Below are 13,069 nucleotides of genomic sequence, written 5' to 3' on the forward strand. Positions count from 1 at the left end.
AACAAGACTTATTTTTAATTCTAGACAATCCCTTTAAGAGCAGCTTCACGATGAGGAATCTCCCCCGATAAAGAAATCATACAAAAGCAAAACGGTTATCCACGGTCTCAATTTTTTAATGTGCATTTGGACCAGGTTAATCATTGACAAGATTTGGATGAAATCATTTAGAGCAGCAGACCCAGAATCCAAGAGTACACATCGGTACGCAGCCCCCGGCTGTCACACACCAGCAGAGAAAACAGCGGGAGGCGCTATGGAGCAGACGCCCAAGTAAGTACAATTTACCCACCAGCTAAAAAACAAGAGAAGACTGCAAAATAAGAAGAACCGGAGGAGATGAAGGCGTACCCAAGGTGAGATGGACACGTCTACAGCAGATGGGATCACACATTCATAGCCATCACTTGTGCAAATGACGGGGAGAGGGAAGGGGGGGATGTGTGCGCAGCGATTAGGGAGTCATTAGACAAATAGGTTCATTTGTTGTAAGCAAAACAAGGCATCTCTCCTAGGAAACAGATCTGCACTCCCTGCCCTATGACAAGGCTGCAAGAACACGGCCCGGTCTCTGCTCCCTGCCCTATGACAAGCCTGCAGGAACACGGCCCGGGCTACGCTCCCCGCCCTATGACAAGCCTGCCGGAACACAGCCCGGGCTACGCTCCCTGCCCTATGACAAGCCTGCCGGAACACAGCCCGGTCTCTGCTCCCTGCCCCATGACAAGCCTGCCGGAACACGGCCCGGTCTCCGCTCCCTGCCCTATGACAAGCCTGCCGGAACACGGCCCGGTCTCCGCACCCTGCCCTATGACAAGCCTGCCGGAACACAGCCCGGTCTCCGCTCCCTGCCCTATGACAAGCCTGCCGGAACACAGCCCGGTCTACGCTCCCTGCCCCATGACAAGCCTGCCGGAACATGGCCCGGTCTCTGCTCCCTGCCCCATGACAAGCCTGCCGGAACACGGCCCGGTCTCCGCACCCTGCCCTATGACAAGCCTGCCGGAACACAGCCCGGTCTCTGCTCCCTGCCCCATGACAAGCCTGCCGGAACACGGCCCGGTCTCCGCACCCTGCCCTATGACAAGCCTGCCGGAACACGGCCCGGTCTTCGCACCCTGCCCTATGACAAGCCTGCCGGAACACGGCCCGGTCTGCGCGCTACCATGTCATGTTACACTATAGCAGCATGTGGGGCCTGTGTTGCAGTATTACAGGGGCGCTCTACATTTTGAACGCTGAAATAACATCTTATAAAAATAGGTCAAAATCGATGAATTGGCCAAATATAATATACAATCTCTGACTTAGGATTAACAAAAAAAACAAAGTCTCTGGCCACCAAAGTGGTGTATAAGTGCTTTATCGTGTGCGTGGTGACAACGGCCTTGGTGACCCGCTTACGTCTTGGGACAAGACTTTGGTAAGGACACTGCATTTGGAAACAATGGTAAACATTATTGCGTGCATGTAGATGGGAAGCTTGCCGTACGCCCCCTGTTGGGTTACTGCTGTAACAGACACATGTATTAGGTATACGCACACAGTTCAGAGATGATGGCGCAGACTCCAGTCACGGGCTATCTCCAGCATGGACACCCGGTCCGAACCGCTATTGGACGAAGCAATGGTAGTGGTGTACAGGGATCACAGGGGGTCCTGTAGCTTTGGGGTTATGGTAGTGCTTGGTGTTGACTATTTGGGAGGAGATTAGTCGCAACTTGTTCTGTACGTTGTATTGAGTGGAGGACCGAGACCGCTCCCCATGCTAAGAACAGGTCCGATAAAACATTAAAAGGCTGAGGATGGCTCAGTAACCGCTGCCTGGAGCGTCTCCGAACTGTGTGCTTTGGTAGCGCGCTTCAATGGCCGGCCCTCCTTTCCTCCTGGCGCTTGGTGATGATGTATTTGAAGAACTCATACACAGACCATGCGATGGCCGTGGAGGGCATCTGATAGATGACCCTGGCCTGAACACCCCTGAAGTAGGCAGTCACGCCGCCTATTTGGTAAACCGTCCTGAAGGCATTGGCCATGCCTGTGATATGTCCGCTCACGTTCAGGGAATTCAAGGCCAGAGATTCCTGCGTGTTGAGTAAGGTCTTACAAACGTCCAGTGGTGTGGTGGCGGCGGCGGCCACCGCTCCCGCACAGGCCCCGGACACCATGTGGGAAGTCGGGTTGTATTGTCTTTGAGGATTTAGTTTTTCTTGCAAGAACTCGTAAGTCATGAAGTGTATGGCCTGGAAGGGGATGTTCATAGTCAGTTGGGTTGTGTAACTTCTGTAAAAGGCACCAGCGCCCTCGTTCCGCCACACCGCCCTCACGCAGTCAGTCACTCGCCGGTACGGGGAATTGTACATCTGCATCCTCTGCTTGATCACTTTTCACAATACGTAAGATGAAGGATCCAAGAGCGCGACGAAACCCAAGACAGGAGGAGACCCCAAGAGGAAAACGGAAGGAAAGGAAGAAGAAAAAAGTTAATAGAAATTTTTAAAGCACAAAAAAAATCCACAAAAACAAGAGAATATGGCGGCAAAAATCCTGGCCTCTAGATATAGTCAGTCTGTAACCTCTGGCTCACTGCGTGGTGCTGTAGTCTGAACATGTGCCAGAAGCCAAGGCCTATCTACTGCTGTGATGTTGGTGGTATGCTTGCACATGATCCAACAGCAGCACAGAGCATTTCAGTGTATGCATTTCTGTCCACTCCCCTTATGTTATCAATGGCAAGAATAGCATCCGCTTGTAGACAGACCCGTATCCTGGCAGTGCAGAGTATTTCAGGAGGATAATCCTAGTTATTTGGGGGGTCAGCTGCCCACATTGAAGACAGAAGAGATTAGGGAGAGAGCATGCTGAAATATTAAAGGGGTTTCTTGGACTTAGATTATCAATATGTGATCGGTGGAGGTCCAACACCCAGGATGCTTCTGATCCGCTTGAAGGGGCCGGGGCCTGTGCCGATGGGGTCATGTTCATTGGTCACATGTTACATCAGCAGCTCAACCCCATTCATTTGTAATACCAAACACAACCACTATACAATGTGCGGCGCTGTGCTTTAACCATCTGCGGAGATCCAGGCCTCAGACCCCCATCGATCATATATTGCTGACGTTCCCCCCCCCCCCCCCCGCCAGTCTGAAGGGTCTCTGCACAAACCTAAAATCACGTAGAAATCCCAAGAACAGTATTGTCTAACGGAGTAGCTCCCCACTGCCCCCTAGTGTAATAGCAGAATATGACCTTTATCTAACACATATTTCCAGTGCAGAACAATAACTCGGTGTCGGGGGTCCTCACCTTCAGCGGGATTCATAGCTGCGTCATGTAACAGTGTCGCTACACATCCGGCGGCGCCTGAAAGACAAAAACTGCATCAAGTGAGGGAGTGCAATGTGACGGCAAAGGGTTAACTCATCTAGGGCTGTCTGTGAGCGGTGGTAATCCTAATCTCACACAGAGCAAGACATCATCTGTACAGTCTAATCCAAAGCCATGAGGTCTAAGGAGTCAGCAGCCAAGATGGGAAACATGGCTACACCCTTATGGAGCCTTCCCGCTGACAACCACTGTGGTAAGGGGCAATGTGTGCACCAAATCTGCTTTCCGGCAAGGCACCGACCCCGGTCATATAAAAGCAACAGGCCAGAGGCATCTAACGGGAGAGGGGGCACCGACCGCTACAATGGAGGGTCTTGGGTACCAGTGGCTTTCAACTCTTGGTGCCAATACCCACCAACACTGGGAACCCTCCCCCCCCCCCTCCTTAAGGGCCTCACTGGTCTGAACTTTTATAAAACTGAAGGCAAACTTTACACAGTGAGGGCAAGTGACAGGCACAAGGCAATGGTTGTCACCTATGGAGGACTAATCCTAATCTACAACCCAGCAGGCGCCCAACATGACCCCAGACAGGTAGACAGAACTGATAACACATCTACAATAGGGGTCATGTCATTTTTTGGCCATGTAGCGACTATTCAGGCTCCATGTTCAGCTTCGTCCCCATGGAATAATTTACCTCCAGATACAATCTATATATAACATGGCGTCAGCCTTGTGTTACTTCTCCCGGACTGATCTCGAGTTGCACCAAGTCCTCTTCTCCATTCACATCCAGAATATTGCTGGTTGTTAGATGGAATCAGGCCCCAGTCTACCAAATGCTGTATCTGCAGCGTTGCATGCTGGGAGATTTCCTCCAACGTGAGATATAATAGCGCATACACCTCCCAGAATGTGCCAGAGCAGAGACACGGAAATAGTCTGGTACGGCTAGGGGACGGGAACCCGAATTAAAGGGGTTTCTTACGGTGGCTATCAATCAGTAGGGGTTAGAGATGAGCGAACACTGTTCGGATCGGCCGACCCGAACAGCACGCACCCATAGAAATGAATGGAAGCACCTGTGACGCTGACTTTGCCAGCGTCACAGGTGCTTCCATTCATTTCTATGGGCGCGTGCTGTTCGGATCGGCTGATCCGAACAGTGTTCGCTCATCTCTAGTAGGGGTCAGGCTACCAGCACATCCACCAATGTACAACGCCGTGCACCATGGCCCCTGGGGGTGCCAGAAATCAGACCCCTAGTAAACTCAAAGCTAGGCCACATGGTACTCAGCACGACCGAGAAGAACAGCGTCATACTATGGCACCACGCCATGTAAGTAATTGAATATGTGTCAGTAGAGCCCCACAGACGTCTATAGCTGCAGCATACGGCACCGGAGAACTCGAGGCTGTACAGCAGGGATCAGCTACTGAAGAACTACAACTCCCAGCATGCTCTATTTACTTCTATGGGTAGCTCCAATAAGAACAGAACCAGGAGGCATGCTGGGTCTTGTAGGTCCATAACACCTGGAGCGACAAAGGTTGCCTACCCCTGTTGTACAGACACGTACGGTCTACGCTGGTAGTACATAGGGGACCATCTGCACCCACTTTGCTACAATCAGGACAATGGTCATTAAGGGGCCATACACTGCCGCAATTATTTTTCACTTGTATGAGGAGATCCAATGGGATTTTTTAAAAAAAAAAAAAAGGAAAAAAAAAAGAAAAATTACATATCAAGTAAAAAAAATCCCTTTTAGGGCCCATTCACACGGAGTAACATGCCGCGTGACCTGGCACGTATACGCCGTGTGAGATTTTGCAAGCCGTATACGCCCCCATTGATTTCAATGGGAGCGTGGATCGTACACGCCGCGGTGATTTTGTGGTCGCAAAATAACGCGACGTTTACAATCCACGCTCCCACTGAAATCAATGGGGGCATATACAACCTGCAAAATCTCACACGGCGTATACATGCCAGGTCACGCGGCACGATACTCCATTTGAATGCACCCTAAGACATGATGATGCCCGTGATCAGTACAGGTAAAGTAAAGCAAAGTGCTGCAAAGTTAAATAAGAAGGCAAAAAAGACAACTCCTGTCTGCAGTGGGGCTTCTGCCATGAGAAGGACGGCTCTCCTTGTACCCCATCTGAATGGTCACATAAATTTGTGGCTACTCCATTGATCTCTGCTGGACTACCGGAGACAGCACTTGGCTATCTATGGCGGTCCCATAGAGATGAATGGAGCAGCAGCGACCGACACAGTGGCCGCTTCATTCAGATAGGAGAACAAGGGCCCCCCATTCTCATGATAAGTTGTCTTTGTGTACAAGCCTTCTTAGCCAAAATCTGGGGTCAAGAATGGCTCCTCAGACTCACTAAGGCCTAATTCACACGACCACACGTACAGGCCGATGCTCCTCTAGGGGGATGTCCAAGGCTCTGTTCTGTTCTGATAAACCCCTGTGCCATCAGAGCGTATCGGAATCCCTCATAGAGGTGAATGCACAGGGATGGCGTGTCTGGGGCCTTGCAGACTTGAGACCCCTTTTACCTTGCACATATTATACAGGATTGTATCTAGATATAAATACATGAAGGATCACACAGCTAAGCCTACACGTTAACCCCCTATTGCACTAGTGACCATTTGCACCGTATACTCCTATATTTTCATGCTACGTCATTTTATACTTAATATTATTTTTAGCTTTTTCAATCCTGAAACCTGGGACACTTATGTGACACAGAAAAAAGATGCAATCCAGCAATGAGTAGTGGATCTGCCGCTTCTTCACATCTCCCAGTGATCCGCTGCTGGCATGGACTGGCGCTCCATTACAACAAGCAGGTGACAGCCGCCCGGCACACACACGTCATCGTCTCTACCACAGCTCCGCCCTGCAGAACACAGTCAGAGCAGCTATGCGGAGCTATGTGTGTGTGTGCGCGCCCTCCAGCTGCTCGCTTTGTTAATAATAAACTGGCGCCGTTTACAGATCCGGTGCAGCAGTAAAGTCACATTAGTGTGAGCTCGGAAGGAACAATACTGCCATTCATAGGCCTCCGAGCTCGCCGCTGCCGCCGCAGGCTCCTACTATACGATTTTTCAACAGTCTTGTGATTGCACCACCCAATGCAAGTCCGGGAGGGGGGTTAAGGTCCACTGGACACTGCGTAGGGAATGGGTGAGGACTGTGCCCCGACAAGATCAAAAATTAACAGGAGATCCACTGCACGGCACAAGGGACAATGTCTACTAAAACTAACGGGGGAGATCAGGTTACGTCAATGCAAAATTATAGGAGGCACGGACATAGTCTTATAGTTTTGGGGTCTGACTCCCTGGAAGAATAGGGTAAAAAAAAAAATAAGCCAAGGGATGAATTTTCCTAGAAAAAGTAAAGTCCTGAGCAGAGTCTCCAGCAGCAGGACACAGATCTTAGAGCATTAGGCAGGACAGGATTCATCAATACCATTAGCTATATGGCTATTGCCCCCGGGGCGGATAACATCACTCAGTGTCTTTTTTAATTTTTCGTAGCAGGCAAAATAGAGAGCGTGGGCGGGGCCTGCGCCGGTGGCGGTCACATTCATTCCTCGCATCGGCCTCCAGAATCCTTCGGTGCGGATGATTTTGGACAAGGCCTCCATGACGTTGCGGTAGCGTGCTGCGGGATCAGGCTGTAGGCTCTGCATACGGGTCTGCAGAAGGAAGAAGAAGAGAAAATTATATACTTAACCGTGAGACTAATTCTGTTTGATGCTACATTCTCTTCATATCACTATAGGGGCCCGACCACTGGGACCCCACCAATTGTGACACTGAAAGAGACCATGACTGTCTTCTATGTGCAGCCGTCTACAAACTGCAACACAGCCTCATCCCCACCATGGACACTACTTATCCATAGGGACCCCCACCCATCTTCAGAACAGAGTGATGGACTCCAGTCATCTCTATGGGTCTGGGGGAGAGGGCCAAACTGTTACTTACCCCCTAGAGATGGAAGGGCAATGGACACTTTGGATACCATCATGGGACAACCCCTTTAATGAAACGTGAAGTTGCCTTTAAAATCCATATGTATGCAACTGAAGCTTCCCACAACACAACCCAGTTTACATAGGACTGCAGAGAAAGTGCCTAATACCCTAAAGAAGATTTATATTGGTACACAGATATTTATAGCGACGTGCCTAATGGTCACACAGCTGATCGGCGGAGTCTAGAGTGTTAAATGCAGAATACCCCTTTAAGGAAAGGCTTTTTCCATTGGGATGAGATGAGCTCCAGATTGGGCAGAAAATATATAGACACGATATAACTGCACATTATAGCGCTGCTCTTACCCCCCTGCACTACCCCCGTCTGCTATATCACAGGGAAGAGACGTTACCCACAAATGGAAATGCAACTTGTGGACGACATGCTAAGAATAGGAGTCCTACAGCTGAAGCTCCTCCCTGCGGCTCCTCGCCTTGTGCTCTCCATTGCTATGTGGTTAAGCGAGTCCTCCACCAATACCTGCAGAGAGACTTTACCTTCTGTCACATCTGACGGTCTCGTTGCTCGGTATATCCTGCTTATATGATATTTTCTTATTTATAGCGCACCGTGTTGTGCAATGTCGCTACGGACGCCTCTGCTATAGATATTCAGCAGGTTTGCAAGAACCTGCACAACAGCTTATATAGAGCAGCTCCGGCTGCAACGTGTCCACCTGTCACAATGGTTGCGGCCACTTCCTTGTTGTGACACTTGGCATCATGACTACACACGATCCTTCCACGTTACGCTCAGTGACCACATCTTGTCAGTTATGAGGCCGTGTCGCAACACATGGCCAGCCCTGCAGGACCTTGAACATAATATACTAAGACTATACCTTTCCTTAATAAGTGACTGGTCCTATATTTGGGCAGTGAGTCCCTTGTACTCACTGATGCTGGAGGTGGCCAGGTCGGAGGTGCGGAGGCTCACGTGATTGGCTGTCGTAGTGATCTGAACCCCCGCACCTCCGGGACTGGAGGAAGGGGGTGGAGAAGAATCCCCTTCTGGATTATCCAGTGATCCTGGAAAAAAATTTTTAAATGCAAGATGGCGGTCTGCATGTGAGGATTCCTCTATAACAAGGGTAGGGAACCTTCGGCTCTCCAGCTGCTGTGAAACTACAACTCCCAGCATGCTCCATTCACTTCCATGGGAGTTCCAAGAACAGCAGAGCAAGTATGCATGCTGGGAGTTGTAGTTTTGCAACAGGTGGAGAGCCGTACGTTCCCTACCCCTGCTCTATAATATGGCATACAGTAGAGCAGGGCGCAATTTGTCATCGGATCCATTCTGGGACACACATTGCACTTGCATGATTAACCCAGCCAAGTGCAAATGAATTGATTTTACATTGCAAGACCCCGTGCATACATATGAGTGACGCCTAGGCGGGATCCAATGCTCCATTCTGCACCGATGATAATAGAGCAGGTCCCATCTTGCTCTGTGACATCGGGACAGAACAGAACACCCCGATTGAAATCATTGGGGGACAGAAGACACTCAGATGTTATCAGAGTCCATGACACTATAAAATCCCCCCCACCTGCACACTCGGTCACGTGTCCTGGTACTTGGCATCAGGCGCCCGCTCCCTACACCTCGCTGCAGCTTTCCCAGTATCATTTTCCAGTAAAGCTCTTACATTTGTTCAGATTAGTCTTCGGATCCAGTTACCTGCTGCTTTTAATCTGCATGCGGGCGCCAAACCGGTTTTCTCGTGGAAAGTAAGAGAGAGCGCGGCGGCCGCAGACTAATTACTTAACACTTCAATTATAACACAAAACAACAATCTCAGGCTGCCAGCTGTGAGGAAGATGGCGTCAGCCTGGGAAAGGTAGTAAAGAAAGAGGGCAGCGCCTGAAACCTTACACGTATGGCCGACACCTCAGGATGACGGCCGGGGCGCTGGGAAGGATCTAACGCGCTCTGACTATAAACAGCGGCCTCGCCTCGAGTTAGTCACCTACAAGCTGTTTAGTATTCCAGGGAAAGCTGGGTGACACCTTTGGGAGGTGCAATGGTGGCCATATTGGTTGTCACCCTGCTTTCCCTGGAACAATAAACAGCTTGTCAGGACTCGAGATAAACCAACCCTACCGAGTCATATACCCCCTGCTCCTATATCACTGCCTAACTAGGGGGGATTCAGGGTAACTATTCAGGGTTCTAGGAAAGTTGGATCTCTAAAGACACCGCTTTGAAAGAGGACCTGTCCACCCTCCTAACCTAGTCACGAAAATAATGATATTCTCCATTAAACATTATCGGTTCTTAGAACTATCTGTTGAGTTGTCCCTCTGTTATTCCTCCTGGGAATCTATGAATAAATGGAGAAAGGAGTATTACCAGATCGGAGGGGAATCTCTGCACTGTCTAGTATGGAAAGGTGGTACCCAGCTGTCAAGGTATTCATTTATTTCCAAGAGGAATAACAGAGGGACAGTTCATGGCAATGGAGACGGAACTGTTATTTAATGGGTAAGGAGAGGTGACACTGCAGAGAGAGTATATCACTGCTACATATGATCTATATCTGTCTGACTCACTATGGTATGACAGACTCCCTGCTGAATGGCTGGTCTGCCAGGGGAAGGTAATATTCGGATGTGCCCCCTAAGGTAGGTGAGAACCATCTACATGCCCTCCAGAGAGAGCTACCGTTCATTTAAAGGGGATGTTTCATACTGATGACCCGCACTATAGGTCATCAGGTATCTGATCTGTGGAGGTCCAACACTCAGAGCCTGCACCGCTCAGCTGATCCGGCACCCCTGTCCCCTGTATAGCGGCGGTGCCCAGGTACTGCATTACTTAAATAGTAACAGAGTAGTTGTGGCTGCCAAAACAGCTGATCAGTGCGGGGTCCATGACTGAGACCCCCAAAGATCAGATACTGATGAATTATCCTGTCTAACATTTTGACAAGACAAGCAGCACAATACTCCCCGAGAGGCCGGGATATGGAACCTATCTTGTAGCCTCAAGGAGAAGGTTTCCATTCAGCGAGGTCCTGAAACTGCAGCACAGAGGATTTTAGAAAGCTAGGCTAGGCTTACACTACTGTTGGAAGGGAGTTGTGATTAAAAACAGACGGTAAATGGATGTTAATGTGTCTGATAAAAATATAAAATAGACAAAAATGTACCCATTTACCATAGAAAGTTCTGCGCCCTCGCCGCGTCATACCCGACCCCCAACGGATTTGATGTAAACAAGCCCCAATGAAATCTGCGAGATATTTAACAGATCAGATTGTTCTCATTTGGTAACAGTAGTGTGAACAATCCCTTACAGAACTTTTACAATACAGCTTGATGGCGACTTTCACCACCGAAGATCGCCAGGTCCGATCGCAACCCCCAGTGCGACACGACTTCAGTCTGAACACTGCGCGACATTTATGTGACTGGTGGTCGCCGCACTCTCGGGGTTGCAATGTGATGAGGCGACGGTCAGAGGGGTGCAGAGCGATGGACGACTCCCCCCAGCAGTGATGGGCCCCAGGCAGGAGGAGGGGCCCGCACAGTGATGGCCGCCTCCCTGCACACGTGTGTCCCCTCCCCTCAGCCCACCATGTGGCTCTCACCTTGACACAGTCCACAGGGTACATGAGGCAGTGCTCCATGATCCCGGCCACGGCCCCGGCCAGCATGTGTGTGGTGACGGTGGAGCCCTCGGGCAGCGCCTCGTACTCCAGCTCGCTCCCCTTAGCGCTCAGTTCCCGGGCCCGCCCCATAGTCGTAGTCTCGGCTTCGATGTCAGCTCCGGGCCCGCCAGCAGCCGGCCATCCACGCTTCACCCAAGCGCCCAGCACCCGGGCGGGATCCCCGGCGGCCGCGCCCCCTCGCTCCTTCAGCACGGCCTCCAGCTCCATGTTACAGTCTATAGGCTGCTCCCGGCCGCCGGTCTGGGCCCCTGAGCGCCGCTGCTGACCCGACACCGCCGTGGTGGCGCCACCGAAACGCCCGCAAACTCGGGGCCCCCCCAGCACACACCCACTCCGCACCCATTGGGTGGCCGCAACCAGTATTGCATAATCTCTGCAGCCATTGGACGGCGTTAACGTCAATCATTACACCTCGGGCGCTGATTGGCTGGGCGCTTCGCCCTTTAGCGCCCTCTTTGTTTACTGTCGTTGATAGGCTAACGAACCGAAACTGGTGGGGCCGGCGGTGATTGGCTGAGGCGGCTGTCCATCTTCCAGAATTTTCTGTATTATTTGCATAATCCCCTGTAGCTGTCAGTGACTCTCCCGAGGTCACGTGCCTGGCAGGGGGCGGGGCTAAGGGGGACACCCTCTACTGGGAACACTGGGTTTGAGCCTTGAGTGGGCCAAGGTCAAGGTTGCAAGGTCATGGTGCTTATACAAGTTAGGTTACACAAACTATTCTCTTACTCATCCAAGATTGGTTGGCTGTGACTCACTTCAGTTAACCCTTTCATCCCACTGTTTTGTTTTTTTTCATCCTCCATTTCCAAGGACGGCGGCTTTATTTGTTCCTCCGTCCACATAGCTGTGGCAGGGCTTGTTTTTTGCTGGACTAGTCTTGTTTCCTAATGGCATCATTTAGAGGGGTTGTCCAGAAATTGGACAAATCTCGGAGAGGGCCAAGAAGGTGTAACGTAAAGAGAAAAAAAAATCATACGTCACCAGGTCCTTTCTTATGGACAACCCCTTCCCCACATTCGCTGTATTAGTACGGCGGATGCTGGGTGTTTAACTATGGCGGCCGCCCGGGAGCCGAGAGCCGCCAGGTGTCTACTGTGTTATACAGTAGACACCCAGCACTAATGCCCTCGGTCAGTGCCCGCACCTATCAGGGGGCACTAACCCCTCCGGAGCCTCGGTCAAAGCTGACTCCGGGTCTGGGATCGCATTGCTATGACAGCGAGGAGCCTTGTGAAGTCTCTCCGGCCTGTCATTCACTGGCATCTATTGCAGGCTACTCTATGTAGCCTGCAATAGAAGCCCCGGTATTTTGCAATGCATTAGTGATCAGTCCCCCTGGGGTTCAAGACCCCTGGGGTGTGTGTGTATATATATATATATATATATATATATATATATATATATATATATATATATAATAAAAATTCAAATCGCCCCCTTTCCCTAGAACACATATAAAAGTACTGAAACACTGTGAAACACATACATGTTAGGTATCACCGTGTACGAAATCGCCCGCTCTAAAAATCTATAAAAATATTTTTTCTATACGGTAAGTGCCATAGCAGGAAAAAAAAGTCAAAAGTGCCAAACTGACGTTTTTCACTATTTTGCCTCTGATAAAAATTTGAATAAAAAGTGATCAAAGCAATAGCAATTCCCCAAAATGGTAGAACTAAACAGTACACCCGGCCCTGCAAAAAAAGACACCTTATATATCCCTGTACACGGACGTATAAAGTTATTGGTGTCAGAACATGGCGAGTTTTAGAAAAAATAAATTTTCGGCACAGTTTTGGATTTTTGTTAAGGGGTTAAAATGTAAATAAAACCATAGAAATTTGGTATCCCCGGAATCGTACCGAAATATAGACTACAGGGGACATGTCATTTTGGCTGCACAGTGAACGCCGTAAAACCAAAGCCTGTAAGAAAGTCGCACAAATGCAGTTTTTCTTCAAATTCCCCCCATTCTAAATTTTTTTTCC

At 50.0% G+C, this 13,069-nt stretch overlaps 1 protein-coding gene across 5 annotated transcripts; it reads right to left on the reverse strand.

The window, feature by feature from the left end:
* Positions 1-112: 112 nt before the first annotated feature.
* SLC25A28 (solute carrier family 25 member 28) lies at positions 113-11,400 on the reverse strand. Of its 5 annotated transcripts, none has more exons than XR_012711755.1 (5): positions 10,998-11,398; positions 6,831-7,059; positions 3,310-3,366; positions 1,102-2,383; positions 113-529 (listed from the first exon to the last, which is right to left on the reverse strand). XR_012711755.1 is itself a non-coding variant. In XM_075257654.1 (4 exons), exons 1-4 carry the CDS (start codon positions 11,283-11,285, stop codon positions 1,863-1,865), a joined length of 1,095 nt encoding a protein of 364 aa, XP_075113755.1. In that variant the 5' UTR covers positions 11,286-11,400; the 3' UTR covers positions 113-1,862. The 5 variants fall into 5 exon arrangements, 1 of the variants encoding a protein (XP_075113755.1); XR_012711754.1 differs by having other exon boundaries at positions 877-2,383; XR_012711753.1 differs by having other exon boundaries at positions 742-2,383.
* Between the last annotated feature and the right edge of the window lie 1,669 nt (positions 11,401-13,069).

The sequence above is a fragment of the Leptodactylus fuscus genome, chromosome 10 (genome assembly GCF_031893055.1).
Source record: "Leptodactylus fuscus isolate aLepFus1 chromosome 10, aLepFus1.hap2, whole genome shotgun sequence".
NCBI lineage: Eukaryota > Metazoa > Chordata > Amphibia > Anura > Leptodactylidae > Leptodactylus > Leptodactylus fuscus.